The following is a 23411-nucleotide window of genomic DNA, read 5'->3' as shown; positions in this document are numbered from 1 at the left end:
ACCACATTGCAAAGAATGCTTACCCACCTGTTCAGAAACATGAACTAAATCCTGCAACTCTTTACACTCAATACCTTCCGCCAAAGCATCTACCTTAGACTTTAATTGTGAAAGGAGATAATTTTGGTATTTCAACATGTGAAACTGGCAATTCAAAGCTCTCATGGCCAAAGTGGAAGAAGTATACACTTTCTTTCCCCATCTATCCAAAGCCCTTGCCTCTTTATCTGGAGGAACAGGATTTTTAACAACAGAAGCCTTAACACCTTTAGGCCCCTGTGAAACAGTTTCTGGGTCTGCCCTAGGACTCTTAAAAAGATACTTATGAGCTTCAGGCACCCTATAATATCTATCCGGTTTAACTGGAGCAGGAGGCAAAGAATCAGGGTTCAGAGAAGCCTCTGCAAAAACATCCTCCACCACATCTAGAACAGGAGGTATAGCTAAAGGCCTATGCTGGGGTAGAAACAAAAATTCCCTAAGCCTTTTCCTGGAATCAGAAATCCTGACCTTCCCATTTAAAATGCTCCCTCATGGAATGAAGAGTCTCTGAAAAAGAAAAATCCTCAGGAGGAGAAGCAGAAGGAGTAGAATCATCTACATCAGAATCAGAGTAAGGAGAATACTCCTGCAAGTCTTCAGGACTCAGAAGCATCCGAACACTGCTCAAAACTCCCAAGCTCAGGTTCCACCCTAGGCCTCTTATCAGGAGGGCATAGAGCCTCTAATCATTGTAATCAAATCTTCTGCCATCCTAAGCATATGCTTCTTAGGTACAGACCCTGAAGAACTAGGGGTAACACCTGAAACAAAACCTGGCCTGCCCCTGGGAGAAGCGGAAACAGCAGGCCTATAGGAAGGGAGGGAAGAACAGCTACCTGAGAAGCCCCTTCCGCCTGGCCTACCTCCTGAGAGGTCACATCTTGCAGTAATAAAGTCTCTCCCTGGGATTCCAAAGAAATTTCTGGCTGAACCTCTGGCTCCACGAGCCCTCTAAAGAACCGGGACGGTTCTTCCAGCCCGGAGCATCGGCATTTTATAATTACACCGCTTCCCAAAAACTAACCTGGCACAATCTAATCTCCTCTTTATAGTGCGTTTGTTAAATCTAGCACAAGAGCGACAGCCAACAACGTGCTCAGGCCCTAAGCAAGGTATACACAAGGTATGGTAATCCCTATGAGGTATCTGTTTCCCACAAGAAATACAGTTATTCACTTTTCTGACATCCGGTAAAATACTGAGGCAAGAAAAACCAAAATATTCCCCAACGGGTACTTAGCCAACTTGGATTCGGTCTGAAACTCCGACTGAAAATCTCAGAACGCCAACCTGCACTTGCAAAACTGCTTCTGCATCGGACCATGCGGCAAAAGACTGATCATGCGCATTTGTACCCGACCGACATCAGCCTTATACTTTGGTATTCGGGCCGACTGGGACAGCGGACTACCCAAGTGTCAGGACTGCAGCAATGTGAGATGAAGAACATCTACCTTACCAAAGCCCAACTTATCCTCAATCCAAAGAAAACTCAGCTTATGATTATAACCAGTTCTAACAAAAACACTAACAGTCAATTCACTATCTACTCCACTAATGCTACTCCAATTGCTCCAGTGGCACAGGCTAAGCTATTGGGAATAACCATAGACTCCCACCTAAAATTTGATAGTCATCTCAACTTAACTATTAAAAAAGTATATGCCAAACTGGGGTCGCTCTACCGTATCAAACCATTTAAGCAAAATGGAAGCCTGCTATAACAGAATTGCCCACTTTGCTGCAAATTGCTCATATAGAACTCATCACTGTACTGCTTTGAGACAGCTCCACTGGCTTGAACTGCCCAACCTCCTAACCTACAATCAGCTCTGCCTCTGTCATTCTATCTATTACCTCTCCAATAAGTGTCCTGCCCTCAAAAACCTAGTACAACATCACTCAGCCAAAAGGCCTCTTAGATCATCAAGCAAACTACTACTAGAAGTCACCAACAGCTACAATAGCTTTGGAGATGCACTATATAGTAGTTCGGTGGCTAAAAAATGGAACTCTGTCCCTACAAGCATTCAAAACAGTTCATCCAAAGACTCCTTTAAAAACCTCATCAGGCAACATCTCAAGGAAAGTTAGCAGTGCCATGATTGCTCCCCAGGATAGTGAATGCGGATGACACATACATACAAAATCTAGAGCACTTGATAATAGTTTTCCATCTTACTCACAAACACTGGCTAATCTACAATGTATGTACTGTACCTGTGTACTATGTACGTATTCTACCTATGTTCCAAATTTCAGCTGTATACCACAAATCTATTAATTACCTTTATTTTTAAAATTAATATTTTTTGTTTGTTCTCTCCACTGTAACTGTTTATGTGCCGCATACCACTGTAAAAACATGTCTCCTGTAATTTGTGTGTATACTGATCATGTCTAAATAACTAAATGTGTCTAACTTTTCTTTGTGGAGCTTTTCTCCCTGGGCCTCTGCTGAAAAAGGGCCTTTTCGGCTCAGTCAGACAAATTAACAAATGTAAAATAAAATAAAATAAATAAATAAAAACATTGTCCTCAATGTTCCATGTTACAATGTTATAAGGTAGTGTAGAAGAATAAGTAACATTGTGACATTGTCCTCAATGTTCCATGCTACAATGTTATAAGGTAGTGTAGAAGAATATGTAACAATGTCCTCAATGTTCCATGTTACAATGTTATAAGGTAGTGTAGAAGAATAAGTAACAATGTCCTCAGTGTTCCATGCTACATTTTTATAATGATACCCTAACCAAATAAGGACAAAAGATAATTGGCCACAAAACAACACAACATCCAAGTTATGACAGAATACCTGGGGCTGACTGCTAATAGGAGTACTTGGAGCACACTTACCAAATGATGTAGATATACAAGGCACCTGATGGTTATAAGGAAGGTACCTCTTATGAAGCGTATTAGTTATTCAAAAACTATAACACGACTGTTTGCATTACTTGTTACTGAAAATCTGACATCTGGAAGACGTACGCAGCATTCAGTACTGAGTGAAAACATGAAGATACAAAAGAGTCAGCGGATGATCCATGACAGAGTACCAAATAGTTCCTGCATATCTGCCTCCCCCATTCAGGGCTTTTTTTGAAAGCCACATTGTGCTCATCTAATAACTTACATTACACCACTGTGAAAGGCAAAACATTGTCCACCACCTTCTCTGTAGAGCAACATTGCCTTAAGGCTTTTAGAGATTTACGCCTTCCAGGTACCATCCATGTTTTCTTTTTTACCACCATCTACCAAATCTCCACCATTACATCCTTTCCACTTGCTCCAAAACAACTTAGCATCAAAACCACTTCCCTTATCTTTTGAGTACAAAACCCAGCTTTGTAAGATTTTGTTCATACCCTCCCTCCCTCCCCACATCATGCAAAGTACAGTTGTGTACACTTACCATAAATGTAGATGTGCGAGTGTATTCACTGTTGCAGTCATCACACTTGGGTTATCTGCCTGCAGGTAGCTCTCAGTCGGCCTGAATACCAGAGACTTAGTATTTCTGTGTCAGTTTCTGTCACTTCAGAACTGACGTCAGGTTGTCAGGGGTATAAAAACAGGCAGCCAAAGCCATTACATCAGTTTTTCTTGCCCCAAATGTCAGGAGCCCCCCAAATAAGGAGCTAAGTTATGGTGGGAAAAATACCACCAGTAAAAAGTAAATACCAATAGCCCTGTAAGGGGTAATATACATAGAGAGGAGAGACAGACAGAGAGACAAGGGGGTTGGAGGGTGGGAAACCAGGATTGCAACAGTGAATACACTCAAACATCTACATTTACAGTAAGTGTATACAACTCTACTATGTTCTTTGTGTTTCACTGTTGCAGTCATCACACTTGGGTCGATTCCCAAAGCTGAAGAAAGGGTGGAGGCAGTCAAGAAGAGTTGGGGCTGGCTAGTATGCCCTGCAGGACTGCTGTTGCAAATCCTGCCCTAGTGGAATGTGTTCTGACCCCCTGAGCGGTTGGTTTCCCATCGTGTTTGTAGCAGAAATGGATAAAGTGTGCTATCCATTTGGAAACTGTTTGTTTTGAAATGGCCTTGCCCTCTGCCCCGGTGCAAAACTGACTAGTAACTGGTCAGATTTATTGAAGGGCTTAGTCCTATCAAGGTAGAATCTGAGCTGTCTGTGCACATCCAAGGAGTGCAGGATCCTTTCCCTTTTATTTTGAGGATTAGGGAAGAAGGTTGGCAAATGGATAGATTGATTGAGAGCCACACTGGACACCACTTTAGGCATAAAGGAAGGGTTAGTCCTGAGGGAGACTCTGTCAGCATGAAAAATGATGAAGGGTTCCACAGCCATAAGTGCTTGTAACTCAGACACTCTTCTAGCTGAAGTGATGGCCAGAAGCAAGGCTGTTTTCCAAGAGAGGAAATTTAACTATGCTGATGCTGCAGGCTCAAAGGGGGGAGCGTGAGTTTTTCCAGTACAAAGTTAAGGTCCCAAGCAGGGTCGGTGCTCTCCTTGGTGTCCGTAAGTTGTTTGCCCCTCTCAGGAACTGTTTGATGAGATGGTGAGAGAATAGAGGTGGCTCAATGTTGTAATGAGCCGAGATGGCAGAGACATGGATCTTAATCGAGGAGAAGGATAGGCCTCTGTGGAGCAGATCTGCTAGGTAATCCAGGATTAGAGGTAAGGAGGGCAGTGCTGTGTCCACTCCTTTAGACTGAATCCAGGAACAATACCTTTTCCACTTATCAGCATAGGATTTCCTTGTACTGGGTCTTCTGGCTTCAAGGATGATGTCCAGCACTTGTTTGCTTAGGCTGGTCACTGGGGGAGAATTCAAGGAATAAGCCAGGCTGCAAGATTCAGGGTTTGCAGTTGCGGATGCAAGATCTGCCCCCCTGCTGAGTGAGGAGGGTTGGGATCTGGGGTAGGTGCCAGGGTGGCACCAGTGACAGGATGCGCAGTAGTGGGTACCAGTGCTGGCATGGCCAGCCTGGGGCAGTCAGGATTGCCCTTGGTCTGTCATATCTTATCTTGAGTAATATTCTTGAAAGAAGAGCACAGTGGTGCAGTGGTTAACATTGTCACCTCACAGCAAGAGGTTCTCTGGTTCGATTCTCGGCTGGGGTGCCTTCTGTGTGGAGTTTGCATGTTCTCCCTGTGTCCTCCCACATTCCAAAGACATGCATCTGGAGCATTTCTCTGAAAACAGGCTCTGACATTCCCAGTCAACAAATGTTAAATAAATAAAAAATAAATAAAAAAAGAGGCAGTGGGGGGAATGCATAAATTGAGAGGTTTACCCACTGGAAGGATAGGGCATCCACTTTCCAGGCCCTGCTGTGAGGTGTCCTGGTACAGAATTTGCTGAGCTGGTGATTGCAGGGGGAGGCAAAGAGATCCACCTCTGCAGTCCCCCACTTCTGACTCAGAAGATTAAAGGTGCTGGGCTCTAATTGCCACTCATGTGGGTCTAAGAGACTTCTGCTTAAGTCATCTGCCAGCGAGTTTTGTTTGCCTGGCAGGATTTGAGCTTGCTGATGGACCTGCATGTCCAAGGCCATGTTCCACAGGGCCAAGGCTAGCCTGCAGAGTGGGTAAGAGTGGGTTCCCCCCAGCTTGTTGATGTACCACATAATTGTGGTATTGTCTGTTTTTATTAGCAGGTGTCCTGGTGAGAGTAGAGACCTGAAAGCTGTCAGAGCATGCTTCACAGCTAGCATATCTTTCTGGTTGATGTGCAGATGAAATTGACTTAGGCTCCAGTGGCCCTGAATGCACTTGCGCCCATGTGTGCCCACCAGGCATAGTCTGATGCATCTGTGGTTAGGGTCTGGGCAGCATGGGGTTGAATAAAGGGCAGTCCCTTGCTGTGGGTGCAAGCTGCTGCCCACCAAAGAAACTCTGTCCTTAGACAGGGTATGATAGGAATGACTGTTTCCAGGTCCTGAGAATGTTGGCACCAAAGACTTTTAAATATCATTGAAGTTTCCTCATATGCAGCCTGGCATACGGAATTAGTAGGATGCAAGAAGCCATGAACCCTAGGGCCTGCAGGATTATCCTTGCGGATAGCTGGGTTCTGGTGGCCATTTAAGTAAAATAGTCTGTCAGACAGGCTTGTTTTTCTGGAGTGAGGAATGCCATCTGGGATGCTGTGTCCAAGCTTGCTCCCAGGAATACAATCTTTTGACTGAGGACTAGTTTTTATTTCTTTTCGTTGATGGTGTACCCCAGGGAGGTTAGAAGTTTTTTTACAAATGTCAGGTGCTGCAACAGCATTTTCTGACTGTCTTCCTGAATCAGGCAGTCGTCCAAATACGGGTAAATTTGAATATTTCTCTGTCTGCAGTAAGCAATGCCTGGAGCCAGGCATTTTGTGAATACTCTGGGAGTGGTGGATAAGACAAAAGGAAGTGCAGAGAACTGATAATGCACAGATCCTGGCATGAAGCGAAGATATTTCCTGCATGACTCCCTTATAGAGATGTGCAGATAGGCTTCTTTTAAGTCTAGGGTGACTAACCAGGCATCTTTGGCTAGCATAGGTAGAAGCTGCTGCAGGGTGAGCATTTTGAATTTTGGTACCACCAGGAAGGTGTTGAGAATTGAAAGATCTAGGACTGGGTGCCAAGTGCCCTCTTTTCTGGGTACCAGGAAAAGTCTGGAATAGAATCCTTCACCTATCTGTTCCACAGGAACACCCACTGGTTTGGAGGAAGGTCTGGGAACCCTTTTGGGGTTGTCAGTGAGTGGAAGTAGAATTCGTACCCCTGGGATACAATGTTGCTAACCCATCAGTATTTGGTGATGGACATCCAGTTTTTTGCATGAAGGGCAAGTTTTCCTCCTAGGGGCACAAGCAGCTGGGCAGAGGTGGGGAGTGGGGTAGAGAAGTCATTCTGAGGTCTTACCATAGGGAGGTGGCTTAGCACTCCCTGCTTTGGGGGGGTGGGGGCACTCCATTGCTTAGATCTCTGCATACCCTGAGACTGTAGCCTGGGTGGATTGTTTCCCCTGGGTCTAATTTGAGATGGCCTGGAGGGGGTTGCAAAGGACCAGTGTTTCGAGGGGCAATACCTACTGAATCTAGGAGGCTGCACTTGTAAGAATTCTTTAACTGTCTGCATAGATTTAGCTTTTTCCTTCCATCTTTTTAAGAACCTCTTCTACTTTGGTGCCAAACAGATTGTCCTTGTTCAAAGGAGCTTCTAATAACTTTGATTTGACATGGTCTGTCACGGTCTGCTCCTTAAGTCAAGCATGTCTTCTCAGTACAGAATCAGTGAATGCTGCCCTGCAAGATGCTTCTAGGGCATCAACGCCACACTGCAATGTATGCTTGCTGACTTGGCTTGCAGAATGCATAAGTTCCTGCAATGCTTTATTTTCTGCACAGTCTGTAAAGGTAGCTATTTTTTGCTTAATAAGTTCCATAATATGTTGCTGATACTTCAGCATGTGAAACTGACAATTCAAGGCCCTAATGGCGAAAGTTGTAGAAGTATATATACTTTCTTACCCCATCTGTCCAAAGCTCTGGAATCCCTGTCCGAAGGGGTGGGATTCTTAGCTGTAGTTGCCTTGATACCTTTAGGCACCTGGGAAATGATCTCTGGGTCAGCAGTAGGATTGTTGAAAAGGAATTTATGAGAGTCAGGTACTCTGTAGTACCTGTCTGGTTTCCTAGGAGCAGGGGGTAAAGTATCAGGAGTAAGACCGGATTCCATAAAGTCATCATCAACAACTTAGGACTGGGGGTATTGCTAAAGGCCTATGTTGTGGCAAGTCTACAAATTCTCTCAGTCTCTTTTTGGACTGAGGATAGTCTTGGCATTCCCAATGGAAATGGTCTCTTGAAGCATGTAAGGTTTTACCAAAAGAAAAATCCTCTGGAGGAGAGCCAGAGGGAATGGATTCCTCTGCATCTGAATCCTCATAAGCAGATAAGGGCATGTCTTCACAGTTACAAACCTCACAGTCATCGGACTCCTGGTCTGTTGAAGCTGCTGGGGACTGATCTCTTTTTCTCTTCTTTTGGCAGGGGAAGGCTGACTTCCCCAAATCAGCATAATAAGGTCTTCTACCATTCTAAGCATTTTATGTTGTTGCAAGGGAGCAGGTGCATGTGCTTTGGTCATCGGTTTTCTAGGCGTAGCACATACTCTTGGCCTTAGAAACTCGGTAGTTTTAGTCAGAACTGAAGTCGTCGGTTTGTGTTGAATATCAGTAGTGCGAAGAATGTCCTCAGAAGCCGGTGCCTGCTCAGCAGCTCTGGACCCATCCAAGGTAGAGACATCCGTAGGTTCCATGGTTGAAGAAGAGTCTTGCGGCATATCGGACTCCGAAGGGGTCTCGGTAGAGGCCTGCAAATCCATTAAAGTGGGCATCAGGGCCTGCAAAAGCGCCTCACTGAGTACCGGCGAACTGGTGACTAGCTTAACGGAAGTGTCGTCGGCAGCTTTAGACCTGTGCAGTCTGTCTCTGTTTTTATCCTTACATTTTTTCTGATTATTGATAGTTGGATGGCTTACAGAAGCCATTTCGGAATTCAGAGACTGAGAAAGAAAGTAATTAGCGACAACAAGGGCCTGACGACAAATGGTTTGGTGTTGAACAAGCCCCAAAACCGATAGCGAGGTACGTGGTGGTCTGGGCCTAAACAGGTAACGCAGTAAGAATGAAAATCTCGGTGTGGTATTTGCTTTCCACAGGCAAGACAATTGTTAACTTTTTCTGACATCGGTTAGAGCAAGAAAAAAGGATCCCCAACGGGGTACTTTATTTTAGAAGACTTCAGGATGATTCAATTTGTAAACAAAAACTCAGGTACCGGCCGACCGGAACTCGTGCAAACTGCTTCTCCTTCTGGCTCCTTGGCAAGAACGACTGCTGTAATGGTGTCGGCTGCCTGTTTTTATACCCCTGACGACTTGATGTCAGTCCTGAAGGGACAGCAAATGATGCAGAAATACTAAGTCTCTAGTATTCGGGCCGACTGAGGGCTACCTGCAGGCAGATAACCAAAGTGTGATGACTGCAACAGTGAAACACGAAGAAAGTACAGTTTTGTACCTACCATAAATGTAGATGTTTGACTGGTTATGCTGCTGCAGTCATCACACTTGGGTTATCCTGCCAGTCGGCCCGAATTCCAAAGCCTTGGTCGGTTGTCATCGCTTCTTCCCTGACGTCAGAGCGGCAGGGGTATAAAAGAGGCAGCCGACGCCATTTTCTTAAATTTTTCTTGCCCCAGATGTCAGGTGCCCCAAATTAAGAAGGCAAAATAAAAAGTTTGCAAAACATACTTTAATGCAAAGCAGTGGTACTAGTTGTAAGCAAATACACCTTATAGACATGCATCCCAAAGGTTGAAGTACATGGAGGTATAAGAAAAGCCTTGTTAGGTAGAGGGGATGGAGGGAGGGTAGCCTGGACTGCAGCAGCATAACCACTCGAACATCTACATTTATGGTAGGTACAAAACTGTACTATGTTCATTGTGCTATGCTGCTGCAGTCATCACACTTGGGTAGAGTCCCAAAGCTATGGTTGGGTGGTAGGAGCTAAACTGGGTTAGGTGCAGCTAAGATGCCCTGCAGAACTGCAGTGGCAAACCCAGCTCTGGTTTTTGAGTACAGAGGAAGGTGGTAATGCTTGGTGAAGGTGTGCACTGAACTCCAGGTAGCTGCCTCTAGAATGTCCTTTGTTGGGACTCCTCGGAGGAAGGCTGCTGAGGTTGCTGTAGCCCTTGTGGAGTGAGACCTAATACTAGCAGGCACTGCTTTCCCGTGGTGTGAGTAGCAAATGCGGATGCAATGTGCTATCCATTTGGAGATGGTCTGTTTTGAAATAGCCTTTTCTTCTGAACCTGGTGCATAGGATACAAAGAGTTGGTCAGATTCTCTGAAGGCCTTTGTCCTGTCCAAATAGTAACGCAACTGTCTGTGAATGTCCAAAGAGTGAAGGAGTCTTTCTCCTTTATTCTGTGGGTTTGGATAAAAGGTGGGCAAGTGTATGGTCTGATTGAGAGCCACATTGGATACTACCTTTGGCATGAAGGAAGGGTTGGTGCATAAAGATACTCTGTCCTGATGGAAAATGAGGAAAGGTTCCACTGCCATAAGTGCCTCTAGATCTGAAACTCTGCATGCTGAGGTGATAGCCAGCAGCAGGGCTGTCTTCCATGACAAGTATTGAAGCTCTGCTGAAAAGGCTGGTTTGAAAGGAGGAAGTGTTAACTTTTCCAGAACAAAATTTAGATCCCAAGTTGGAGTAGGTGGTTTTCTGGGGGGTCTAATATTTTTTGCCCCTCTGAGAAACTGCCTTAGCAAAGGATGAGAGAAAATGGGAGGAACCGTATCATACTGAGCTGAAATGGCTGAAGCATGGATCTTTATGGATGAGAAAGAAAGACCTTTGTGTAGCATCTCAGTTAGATATTGGAGAATGTGCCGAATATTTGGGATGCCAGGATTTAGGCTTTTGGCCTGGCTCCATACACAAAATCTTTTCCATTTGTCTGAGTAAGTTTTTCTGGTGCTGGGCCTCCTGGCCTCCAAAATGACATTCTGGACGTCCTTTGAGAGAAGTGTTGTTTGATAATTTAAGGTATTTTCCATGCAGCTAGATTTAAGATCCTTAGCTGACTGTGAAGGATCTGAGAGTTTTGTTGGGTTAACAGCAGAGGGAATTGAGGTAAGATCCATGGAGGGCTGTGAGTCAAGCTTCATAGTAGTGGGTACCAGTGTTGATGTGGCCAGTCCGGGGCAATGAGGATCATCTGTGGTCTCTCTGATCTGGTTTTCAGTAATACATGGATGAGTAGAGGCAGAGGTGGGAAGGCGTAGACTGACAATGCTGTCCAACTGAATGATAGGGCATCCACTTTCCAGGCCAGGTGATGGTAAGTCCTTGTGCAAAATTTTTGTAGCTGGCAATTGTTGGTTGAGGCAAACAGATCTATGTCTGGTGTTCCCCACCTTTGAGTTATCATTGAGAATACTTGTGGGTGTAGTCTCCACTCGTGAGGGTCTGTCAAATTTCTGCTTAATTTGTCTGCCAAAATGTTTTCTTTTCCTGGCAGGAATTGTGCTTGCAGTTGTACTTGGTAAGTTAATGCAGTGTTCCACAAGTCCATTGCCTGTCTGCATAGTGGGTAGGAGTGCGTTCCTCCTTGTTTGTTTATGTACCACATAACTGTGGTGTTGTCCGTCCTTATTAGAAGTTGTCCTGGATGCAAAAGGTCCTTGAAGGCTGTTAGTGCATTTTTTACAGCTAGCATCTCCTTTTGATTGATGTGTGGTTGCCTTTGGTTTGCAGACTATTTGCCCTGTATGCATTGTCCTGCCATGTGTGCACCCCAGGCGTAGTCTGATGAATCTGTTGTCAAGGCTTGGTTTGGTGGGGGTAAGACAAAAGGAAGGCCCTTGTTTGCTTGGCATGCTTGAGCCCACCATAGAAACTCTTTTTGAAGGCAGGGAATGAGAGTTATAGTTGCTTCGAGGCTGTGTCTGTTTTGGGACCATACACTTTTTAGGTACCATTGTAGTTTTCTCATATATAGCCTTGCATATGCAATTATTTGAATGCAGGATGCCATGTACCCCAATGCCTGCAGGAATTTCCTTGCAGTGAGCTGGGTAGAAGTTGCCATCTTTTTGAAGTACTGAGCCAGTTGTTTTTGTTTGTCTGTTATGAGGTAAGCCATCTGGGCCGTTGTATTCAAGCTGGCACCCAGGAAAATTATTTCTTGTGAGGGTATTAGTTTTGACTTCTTTTTGTTTACTGTGTACCCTAGGCAACTTAGCAACATTGTTACAAATGCCAGATGCTGTAGTAGAATGTCTTTGCTGTCCGCTTGAATCAGGCAGTCATCCAGATATGGATAAATTTGTATTCCTCGCTGTCTGCAGTATGCAATTACTGATGCCAGGCATTTCATGAATACTCTGGGTGCAGTAGATAAGCCAAAGGGCAATGCAGAGAATTGATAATGCGTTGTGCCTGCCAAAAATCTGAGGTATCTTCTGCAATCTTGTCTGATAGGGACATGCAGGTATGCCTCTTGGAGGTCCAACGTTACCAGCCAAGACTCCTTGCCCAGCATGGGAAGAAGCTGCTGTAGTGTGAGCATTTTGAATTTGGGAATGTCCAGGTACGTGTTTAGAACTGAAAGGTCTAAGATGGGTTTCAGGCTTTGTCCTTTCTTGGTACTAGAAACAGTCTTGAGTAAAATCCTTGACCTTGCTCTTTTGCAGGTACCTTTTGAATTGCTTTCATGTTCATGAGTGCTGAAATTTGCTTTTGTGCCTCTGCCCATTGGATTGTTGGCAGATTTGGCATGCCTCTCATCCGTGGTAAAGTGTGAAAATGAAATCTGTAGCCTCGGGTAATAATATCCAGAACCCATTTGTCCTTTGTTATGATGTGCCAATTTTGTGGGAAAAGAGCCAGTTTTCCTCCTAGAGGTGCTGCCTGGGCAATTTTGCTTGGCAGGCGAAGAGGAAAGTCATTGAGTTTGTTTTCTGAAGGGTTGACATCTGTCGTCTCCCCCTCTTTGAGTTGTTGTTTGCCATTGTCTAGGCCTGAAGGTACCCTGTGCCTGGCCTCTGCCCCTAGGGTGTCTGTACCTGCCCCTTTGGGGTCTGTCTGAAGCAGAAAAGGACCAGTTTTTTGATGGCCAGTTTCTGCTGAAGCAAGGAGGTTGTACCTGTAAAAAATCTTTAACTGTTTGCATTGATTTTGCCTTTTCTTCCATCTTCTTTAAGACTTCCTCTGCTTTGACACCAAATAACGCATCCTTTTGCAGTGGAGCATCCAGTAACTTTGCTTTGACATGTTCTGGTAAGGTCTGCTCTTTTAGCCAAGCATGTCTACGTATTACAGACCCTGTGACTGCTGCTCTACATGAGGCCTCCAAAGAATCAAAACCACACTGCAAGGTATGTTTTCCCACTTGTTCTGCTGCATGCAACAAATCTTGCATCCCTTTGAAATCTAGTTGATCTGTTTGAGGGATCATTTTCTGTTTTAATTGAGTAAGCAAGTACTGCTGGTATTTAATCATGTGAAATTGGCAGTTTAATGCCCTCATGGCCAAAGTGGCAGAGGTATACACTTTTTTCCCCCATTTTTCTAATGCCCTGGAATCTCTTTCCGCAGGTAGTGGATTCTTAGCAGTAGAGGCCTTAACCCCTTTGGGACCCTGAGAAATGGTTTCTGGGTCTGCAGCAGGGCTTTTATATAAAAACTTGTGAGAGTCAGGGACTCAATAGTATCTGTCTGGTTTAGGTGGTGCTGGAGGTAAGGAATCTGGATTTAGACTGGATTCAGTGTAGACATAATCCAGAATGTCTAAAACAGGAGGAATGGCTAGGGTCTATGCTGAGGTTAAAGAAGAAACTCACGGAGTCTTTTCTTGGAGTCAGAGTAATCTTGTCCTTCACAGTGGAAATGCTCTCTCATGGTGTGCACCTTCCCAGTGGAAATGCTCTCTCATGGTGTGCAGGATTTTCCCAAAAGAGAAGTCTTCAGGGGGGGAAACAGAGGGAATAGGCTCCTCAGCATCTGAGTCTTCATAGAGAGGGAAGTGGTAATCCTGTTCCTCAGAGTCTGATGAGGAAATGGATTCCTGATCAGAAGGAGATAAATCTTCCTCCAGTCTAGGCCTTTTGTCAGGAGGGGGCTGGGAACCTCTGATAAGGGTAATCAGGTCCTCCGCCATTTTGAGCATCTGTTTTTTAGGCATAGGGGCCTGCATGGGAGTCTGTGGACCCGGTTTCTTAACCTTTGGAAGCTTAGCGTATGACTTAACGGAAAGAGTCGTCGGTTTAAAGACGCCTTCTGAAACCGAAGGCCTGTCCATAGTCTCCGGATTGCCACCAGGGCGGGCGTCTGTGAGTTAAGGAGGAACTGGCTCCAGTGGCCCAGTAGATTCTGACTGAGAGGAAGTCGTATTTTCTAAATCTGCGGTAGTCAGGTGCTGCGTAGGCGCCTCACTGAATACCGAAGATCCGGCAGCAGGCCTAACCGAGACCTCGGTATCTGGTCTGGGTCTAGGCTGCCGGTCTTTGTCCTTGCGTTTTTTTTAAAAAATAGAGGTAGTCGGAGGTTCCGAAGACATAATGTAGTTGAATTTTCAGCCAAAATAATGTCGGGCAGTATCAGACTGATGCTTAATAGTGCGTTTATTGAACCTAGCGCAAAACCGACAACCAGAAACGTCGTGGTCTGGGCCTAGGCAAGGAATACAATAAGAATGAAAATCCTTATGAGGTATTTGCTTCCCACAAGAAATACAATTATTAACTTTGTCTGGCATCAGTCTGAGGCAAGAAAAGCTTCCCCAACGGGGTACGTAGCTTTATAGAAGACTTTTTGCTGAAATTCTATTCGAAAATCTCAGGAGCTGGCTGACCGGCACTTACGAACTGCTTCTGCTTCGGGCACCACAAGGCAAGAAAGACTGAAGAAAATGGCGTTGGCTGCCTCTTTTATACCCCTGCCGCTCTGACGTCAGGGAAGAAGTGATGACAACCAACGCCGGACCATGGCTTTGGAATGCGGGCTGAATGCGGGACTGCCTGACGGCAGGATAACCCAAGTGTGATGACTGCAGCAGCATAGCATGATGAACATCATCATTTTGGTAGCAGGCAGATAAGCTTCCCTATCTGTCCTACTTAGGGTCACCACATCACCACTGTATCTCTTCATTACATTAGCACATGGTAAAGAAAGATTACTACTGCTGTCAAAGGCTAATAAACACAGGAACACAAGGAAACAGAAGACAAGTACACTACCTATAAGCAGTCAGAAGGCTGCAAAGCATCAGTACAACTTTAAAGCAGTTACATGAAATAAAAGGCAAATTATTTGGCAAATGTGGAGAAGTGAGCACTCTCTGACTGACTTTGTTACAAAGATCCATAAAAAATAACTTAAAACAGATTAAACAAACAATTTTACAAAATCATCATTCTTAAATCTCATTTCTCCCCTACCTTCATTTTATGACCCACCAGAAACCATTTTTAGAAATACTGTAACTTCTCCATCTGAACAGCTAATACCAGTGTTTCAACTCCAGGAAATGATCTTGCATTTGGTGACTTGCACACCGTATAACAAATGTTAAGCTGTACCTTAGGAGAACTGCAGTCTTCACTACCATATGAGGTGCACCTATCTGAAGACAGACTCAAGTTCACTTTTTAAACAGTCAAGGACATTTCAGCACTTAATGCCCTGAAAACATTTACAAAACTTCTTACTGTTGGCTGCGCTTTGTTCAGGAAACTGCTGCTTCAATGTCTGATGTCCACTTTCTGAGTGAAATTCTGTGACATCTTCCTCCTTCACAACTGAGGTCTTGTGGTTTTCTGTAGCCTGGACGTCCATTGCTGTCAAAAGAAGAAACAGAAGAGAAAGTGGCACAATGATTTTAAGGAAACTGATTTTTACAATGTCAGCAAGATGATGCAGAAGAACAGAAACAGACAGACAGGCACAGGGAGGCTCTGTTTGCAAAACCTGGCTTTGTTTAGCATTCATGATGATGGATGGAAGAGACAAGAGTACCTGATGGCTAGTTCTCCTTTAACAGAGTATAGCTTTGGGTTTTTACACTGCTAACTGCTTTTCACAATGCCAGGAAGATGATGCAGAAAAAGAGAAACAGACACACAGGCACAGGAAGGTTCTGCTTGCAAAACATGGGTTTGATTAGCATTCATGGTGATGGGTAGCCATGGATAGAAGAGACATGAGTACCTGATGGCCAGTTCACCTTTATCAGGGGATAGCTTTGGGTTTTTACAATGCTTAACACACCACACTGTAGTCTATGAGGACCAATATAAGTTAGGCAACTGCAGATGGACAAACGTCTGCAGCATGGCAGATGCATAGACGTACACCCATACTTCCTGTAACACTGACACAGCAAATTCTCTGTTAGTTATGTGTCACACAGCCAAATGCAGAAATCTGTGAAAGAAAAATTAATGGATAGGGCATCCTGAGCAATGCACTGTGGCAGCCTTCTCAATCTATAATACAACCTTCACCATTTCAGGGAAAGAATAAGGCGTTGGGCAAGAAATAATCCCCTGGAACTTGGGGTTGTTGGAGGGTTATTTACAGTATTACTCATAAAACAAATACGACATTGAGAACTGACAGCTAGCAGTTGCAGGTATTGAAACTGGACTTGCACTATTAAACAATATGCATGGATACAAAGAGAAGTTGTTGTTTCTGTGGGCATTATAAAAAGGCTTGCATTAAAGAAGCTCTGAAGTTGAGTATGGACTCAGATGCCCAAGTAACTCATGTTCACAGTAAAAAAGTATAGTTGTGTACACTTACCATAAATGTAGATGTTCGAGTGTATTCACTGTTGCAGTCATCACACTTGGGTTATCTGCCTGCAGGCAGCCCTCAGTCGGCCTTAATAATAGAGTCTTGGGATTTCTGCATGAGATGCTGTCACCTCTTCCATGACATCAGGGGTATAAAACATGCAGCCGATGCCATTACATCAGTTTTTCTTGCCCTAGATTTGAGGAGCCGCCAAAATAGGAAGAATTACATGGTGTGGAACACCTCCAGCCATAAGAGATGGCCATAAAAAGGATAGTTAGAAAGTCTAGAGAAGTCAGGGGGCTGAAGGGAGGGTAACCAGGACTGCAACAGTGAATACCCTCGAACATCTGCATTTAAGTGCATACAACTGTACTATGTTCTTCGTGTTTCATTGTTGCAGTTATCACACTTGGGTTGATTCCCAAAGCTGAGTAAGGGTGGAGGCAGTCAAGAAGTAGTAGGGCTGGCTAGCAGGCCTTGTAAGACTGCTGTGGCAAATCCAGCTCTGGATTTAGAAAAGACAGGTAAGTGGTAATGCTAGGTGAAGGTGTGTACAGAACTCCAGGTTGCAGCTTCCAGGATGTCTCTGGTAGGAACTCCCCTGAGAAATGCTGTAGAAGTTGAGGTAGCCCTAGTGGAATGAGTTCTGATTCCCTGTGGGGTAGGTTTTCCATGGTGTTTGTAGCAGAAATGGATGCAGTGTGCTATCCATTTGGAAACGGTTTGCTTTGAAATGGCCTTGCCCTCTGCCCCTGTAGCAAAGCTGACTAGCAGCTGGTTGGATTTGCTGAAAGACTTAGTCCTGTCAAGGCAGAACCTGAGCTGTCTGTGTACGTCCCAGGAGTGCAGGATCCTCTCCCCTTTATTCTGAGGATTAGGGAAAAAGGTTGGTAAATGGATGGATTGGTTTAAAGCCACACTGGATACCACCTTGGGCATAAATGATGTGTTAGCCCGGAGGGAGACCCTGTCAGCATGGGGTTCCACCGCCATTAGTGCCTGTAACTCACTCTTCTTGCTGATGAGACGGCTAGAAGTAAGGCTGTTTTCCATGAGAGGAATTTTAACTCTGCTATAGCAGCAGATTCAAAAAGGGAGAAGCGTGAGCTTCTCTAGTACAAAGTTAAGGTCACAGGCAGAGGTGGGGGCTTTCCTCGGGTGTCTTAAATTGTAAGTTCCTCTCAGGAACAGTTTGATCAGAGGGTGAGAAAAGAGGGATGGCTCAGTACTGTAATGAGTTGAGATGGCCGAGGCAAGAATCTTAATTGATGAGAAGGATAGGCCTTTGTAGACAGGTCTATATCAGAACATCGAAGTTTTAAAACTTCGAATGTTCTAATATCGATCGGCCTGTTTTAATCGAAAGCTAAAAATAGCGAAGCTGCAGAACACCGAATTCTTTCCTAGGGAAAGAATTTGGTTGGCCGGTTCTGTGGCTTCGGTATTTTCAGCGCTGTGGTGGAGATTTACGGGTCAGGTTCAGGTAAGTGTGCAATTGTGTGGTTGTTAGGATTAGGGCGTGGGTTAGGTGAGTTAGGGTAAGGGCGCGGGTTAGGTGAATTAGGTTTAGGGGCGGGTTAAGTGAGTTAGGGTTAGGGTGCGGGTTAGGTGAGTGTGCGATAGTGACGGACCTTAGGGTTAGGGTTTTGGTTAAGGTAAGTGGATAGATTGTAGTGTATGTATAGTTTAGTGTACGGTTAGTTGTAGGATTATAAGTGTATGTGTGTGTATTGATGTTTTTTAGGTGTGCTTGTGTTGTGTGTGTGTGAATAGCAAATTTTTTCCCAAGGAAAAAATTCACTGTTCTGAATGTTCGATAGTATGTGGTTTAGATATTTTAGGTTTTTTCGATAACGTGATATAAACGCTTGTGGACAGCTCTGCTAGGAAATCTAGGATTTGAGGTAAGGAGGGCACGGCTGTGTCCTTTCCTAGAGACTGGCTCCAAGAACAGTATCTTTTCCACTTTTCTGAATAGGATTTCCTAGTACTAGGCCTCCTGGTCTGAAGGATGACATCCAGCACCTGTTTGCTGAGGGTTGCTGGTGGCATGTAAAAGGAATAAGCCAGGCTGCAAGGTTCAGGGTTTGCAGCTGAGGATGCAAAATCTGTCCCTCCTGCTGGGACAACAGGGAGGGGGTCTGATGTAGGTGCCAGGGTGGCACTGCTGTCAGACTGCGTAGTAGTGGGTACCAGTGCTGGCGTGGCCAGTCTGGTGCAATAAGGATTGTCCTTGGTCTGTCCTGCTTGATCTCGAGTAGTATGTTTGAGAGGAGGGGCAGAGGGGGAAAAGGCAAAAATTGAGAGGTTTTCCCATGTAAAGGATAGGGCATCCACTCACCATGCTTGGCTGTGATGATGTCTGGTGCAAAATCTGCTGAATTGATGGTTTTGGGGGGAGGCAACGAGATCCACCTCTGGTGTCCCCCACCTGTAGATTAGAAGCTTGTATGAGTTGGGTTCCAATTTCCACTCATGTGGGTCCAGTAGATTCCTGCTTAAGTCATCTGCCAGTGAATTTTGTTTGCCTGGCAGGAACTGAGCTTGCAGGTGCACTTGGTTGCTCAAGGCTGTGTTCCACAGGGCCATGGCTAACCTGCAGAGTGGGTAGGAATGAGTTCCCCCCTGCTAGTTTATGTAGCACATAACTGTGGTTTTGTCTGTCTTTATCAAGAGTTGTCCTGGAAGGATAAGGTAATTGAAGGCGGTCAGAGCATTCTGTACAGCTAACATTTCTTTTTGATAGATATGCAGGTGAATTTGTCCTGGCCTTCATTTGCCTTGAATGCATTTACCTGCCATGTGAGCCCCCCATGCATAGTCTGATGCGTCTGTTGTCAGGGTTTGGGGCGGCGAGGGGTTGAGTGAAAGGAAGTCCCTTGTTGTGGTTGCAAACCTCTGCCCAACAAAAGGAACTCTGCCTTTAGACAAGGACTGATAGGAATCAGTGTTTCCAAGTCCTAAGAAATGTCGACATCAGAGACTTTTTAAGTACCATTGAAGTTTCCTCATATGCAGTCTTGCATATGTAATTAGTAGGATGCATGAGGCCATGAATCCTAGGCTTGCAGTATTTTTCTTGCAGATAGCTGGGTTTTGGTGGCCATTAGTTTGAAGTAGTTTGTCAAATGAACCTGCTTTTTTGGAGTGAGGAATGCCATCTGGGAAGGTGTGTTCAAGCTTGCTCCCAGGACTACAATCTTTAGGCTGGGCACCAGATGTGATTTCTTTTCATTGATGGTGTACCCCAGAGAAGTTAGAAGTCTCTTTACAAATGCCAGGTGCTGAAGTAGCAATTCCTGACTGTTAACCTGAATCAGGCAATCGTCCATTTATGGGTAAATTTGAATATTTCTCTGCCTGCAGTATGCAATGGCTGGAGCCAGGCACTTTGTAAATACCCTGGGTGCAGTAGATAAGCCAAAGTGAAGTGCAGAGAAGTGATAGTGCAAAGAGCCTGCCCTGAAACGTAGATATTTCCTACAAGATTCCCTTATGGGGATGTGCAGATAAGCTTCTTTTAAGTATAGGGTGACTAGCCAGGAGTCCTTGGCTAGCATAGGAAGCAGCTGTCGTAGTGTAAGCATTTTGAATTTTGGGACCACCAGGGAGGTGTCGAGAATGGACAGATCCAGGATAGGTTGCCATGAACTCTCATTTCTGGGCACCAGGAACAGTTTAGAGTAGAAACCCTGTCCCCTTTGCTCTATTGGAACAGGTTGAATAGCCCTGATACTGAGAAGAGAAAATATTTGCTTTTGAGCCTCTGCCCACTGGTTTGGAGGAAGGTCTGGCAACCCACTTGGGGTTGGCAGTGAGTGGAAGTAGAATCTGTATCCCTGGGAAACAATGTTTAGGACCCATCTGTCCTGGGTAATGGACATCCAGTTTTTTGCATGCAGGACGAGTTTTCCTCCTGGGGGTGCAATGCTAGGGCATGGCTGACAAGGATGATGGACAAGTCATTGTGAACGTGTTCCATAAGGGGGTGGGGCTTACCACTCCCTGTTTCTGGGGTGGGAGCACTCCACTGCTTAGATCTCTCCATACCCTGAGACTGTAGTCTTGGTGGTCTGTTGCCCGTGGGTTTGGACTGAGAAGGCCTGGGAGGAAATGGAAGGACCAGTTTTTTCAGAAGGCCAATGCCTACTGAATCTAGGTGGCTGTATCTGTAGGAAATCTGTAACAGTTTGCACAGATTTAGCTGTCTCCTCTTAAGAACTACTTCTGCTTTTGTGCCAAACAAACGTTCCTGGTTTAATGGAGCATCTAGTAATTTTGCTTTGACATGGTCTGGCAAGATTTGTTCCTTCAGCCAAGCATGCCCTCTCGGAATGGCAGAATACACACTCAGAAGCCGGTGCCTGCACAGCGGCTCTGGACCCATCCAAGGTAGAGACATCTGCAGTTTCCAAAGTCGAAGAAGCATCTTGCGACATACCAGACTCCGAATGGGTCTCAGCAGTGGCCTGCAAATCTGAAGAAGCGGGTATCAGGGGCTGCGAAGGCGCCTCATTGAGTACCGGCCTATCCGATCTGTCTCTGTCTTTATCCTTCCATTTTTATTTCGGAATAAGGAGAACAACAGCAAAAGAATTTAGTGACAAAGACAGCCTGACGATGAATAGTTCAGGCGTTAAGGCACAAAACCAACAGCGAGGAACGTCGTGGTCTGGGCCTAAACAGGTGACGCAGTAAGAATGAAAATCGCTGTCAGGTATTTGCTTTCCACAGGCAAGACAATATTTAACTTTTTCTGACATCAGTTAGAGCAAGAAAAAAGGATCCCCAGTAGGGTACTTAGCTTTAGAAACCTTCAGGTTTGAAACTCAAACAAAGAAAATTTCAGGTAGCAGCCGAGTGGCACTTGCGAACTGCTTCTGCTTTAGGCTCCCGCACGGCAAGAAAAGCTGATGTAATGGCGTCGGCTGCATGTTTTATACCCCTGATGACCTGACATCATGGAAGAGATGACAGCATCCGACGCAGAAATCCCAAGACTCTGGTATTCGGGCCGACTGAGGGCTACCTGCAGGCAGATAACCCAAGTGTGATGACTGCAACAGTGAAACACGAAGAACATCACTGTCTTACATTGGCAAAGAGAAGTATTGGGACAAAAGTAACATTCAGGTTTCCCAGTGCTGTTACATTAAAGAGGTAGAGGTAACATAATGCAAAATATCTGCAGTTTAAATTCTAACTTCTAAAAGAAGACTTTCACATTGAAGTTTTATATACTATCTTCCAACATGAAGAATACTCGCAGTGGCTTTTCTTGAGCCATTACTAGTTGTTCCAGGCCTATACACACTTCCCTAGCAGAAGTATGAGACCTGATTCTGTCCGTACTGACATTTTGAAAAAATAAATTGCAATTCATATTAAAAAGTAAATTCTGAAACTTGCTGTTACAGATTCAATTTTTTTTTTAGGGCAGCATTACTCTTTCATCTTCAATGTGTGGGGCTCTGCCATATACTCCCTACTACTTTTATGTACTCCAACACTGCAGGACCTCTGAGGAGGGATAATCCGATTTAGGATATATTTGTTTGCATTCCCAGTCCCAGTCTTGTGATTCTGAAGAGTGGGATTACAGTTCATGGAATTCTTTTTTAGTATTTTTTTTTATTTGACATTATTGGATAATAAAATAATAATCAGAGTTTTATTCACAAAAAGGAAATAAAACAAAGCTTAATAAATGAAAAGTTAGTCAACTTGTGACTAAAAAACTATGTATAACAATAATGTAATACAACTAGATAGGGAACGTGATGCATGCTATAGTGTAAATACTGATAGATTTTTGAGATTTAATAAGATACAATATTGACTTGTAGATAGTGAAGTTAATAGAGAATTGTCTACAAAAAGAAAAGATAAAATAGATGAACGGGAATTTATATTTTTGATTAACACCCAGAGGACATTGTGCTAGTTAATATAAGTAATGATGTGTTAAAAGCAATAGAGATAAGAAAAAGTAGTGTACAAAGAAGGAGGTGTGTTTTCCATTATGAAGTGCTATTTTAAAGACCTTGACATATTTATTTACCAAGTTTCTGAAACATTTCTAAGATAAGTTTTAAGAAGGCCCTGGGATTCATGGTTTCTTCTATTCCAATGCTGCCTCTTGCCAAACTGCAACTGCAGAAGATTCAATGGTACCTCCTATGTCAGTCTGGCTGCAGCATTGCCACGATACCTTTTTTTCCTTGTCTAAAGAAGGAATTTGAGTGGTGGATTCAACAGTCTGTTCTCAACCCAGGCCTGCTCTTTTAGCCTCTAGTGCCTTCTCAAGAACTATTCACCAATGCCTTAGACATGGGGTGGGGGCTTCATGTGGTCGCCTGAAAGTTCAGGTTCTTGGACCCTCCTCAGAAACTAATAACACCAATATGGGACGGGAAGTGAAAAAATACCAATAACAAAAAGAAACGGTTCCAGAAGTCAGACCATATCAACATCAAAGAGATGATTTTGGCCATTCAAGCTTTTCAACCCATGTTCTCTCCCGACTCCTTGAAGGTATACACAGACAACACTACAGTGATGTGGTATGTCAACAAGCAGGGAGGCACAAAATCTTACCTCCACTGCAGGAAGGCTCTTCAGGCTTGGGAGGTGACTCTCAGTTAGGAGTTAACTCGTCAGGCAGTATACATTCCTTCAGAGCACAATCTAGTGTTAGACACTCTCAGCAGGTCCAAAACACAGGCTCACGAATGGATGCTTCACAGAGACATGTTTCTAGACACTGCCAATCAGTGGGTATTCCTCAAGTAGATCTTTTTGCCTCCCCTCTGAACAGGCAGTTCCCTCTCTTCTGTTCCAGATTGCCATGCCTCCTGGTGTGGAAGATGGATGCCTCCTGGTGTGGAAAATGGATGCCTGTTGGTGTGGAAGACGGATGCCTCCTGGAGTGGAAGACGGATGCCTCCTGGTGTGGAAGACGGATGCCTCCTGGTGTGGAAGATGGATGCCTCCTGGTGTGGAAGATGGATGCCTCCT

At 44.6% G+C, this 23411-nt stretch overlaps 1 protein-coding gene across 2 annotated transcripts in view; it reads right to left on the bottom strand.

Moving 5' to 3' along the window:
- The window catches only part of LOC122797152, a 457322-nt gene that overhangs the window by 106130 nt on the left and 327781 nt on the right, over positions 1-23411 (bottom strand). For both annotated transcript variants that reach the window (XM_044065959.1, XM_044065960.1), the window contains exon 6: positions 15302-15430. In XM_044065959.1, coding sequence (XP_043921894.1) covers positions 15302-15430 — 129 coding nt within the window. The remainder of the gene's footprint in view (positions 1-15301; positions 15431-23411) is intronic.

Source organism: Protopterus annectens, chromosome 3.part0 (genome assembly GCF_019279795.1).
Source record: "Protopterus annectens isolate FY-2018-M chromosome 3.part0, PAN1.0, whole genome shotgun sequence".
NCBI lineage: Eukaryota > Metazoa > Chordata > Ceratodontiformes > Protopteridae > Protopterus > Protopterus annectens.
This window is presented reverse-complemented; position numbering and strand designations above follow the sequence as displayed.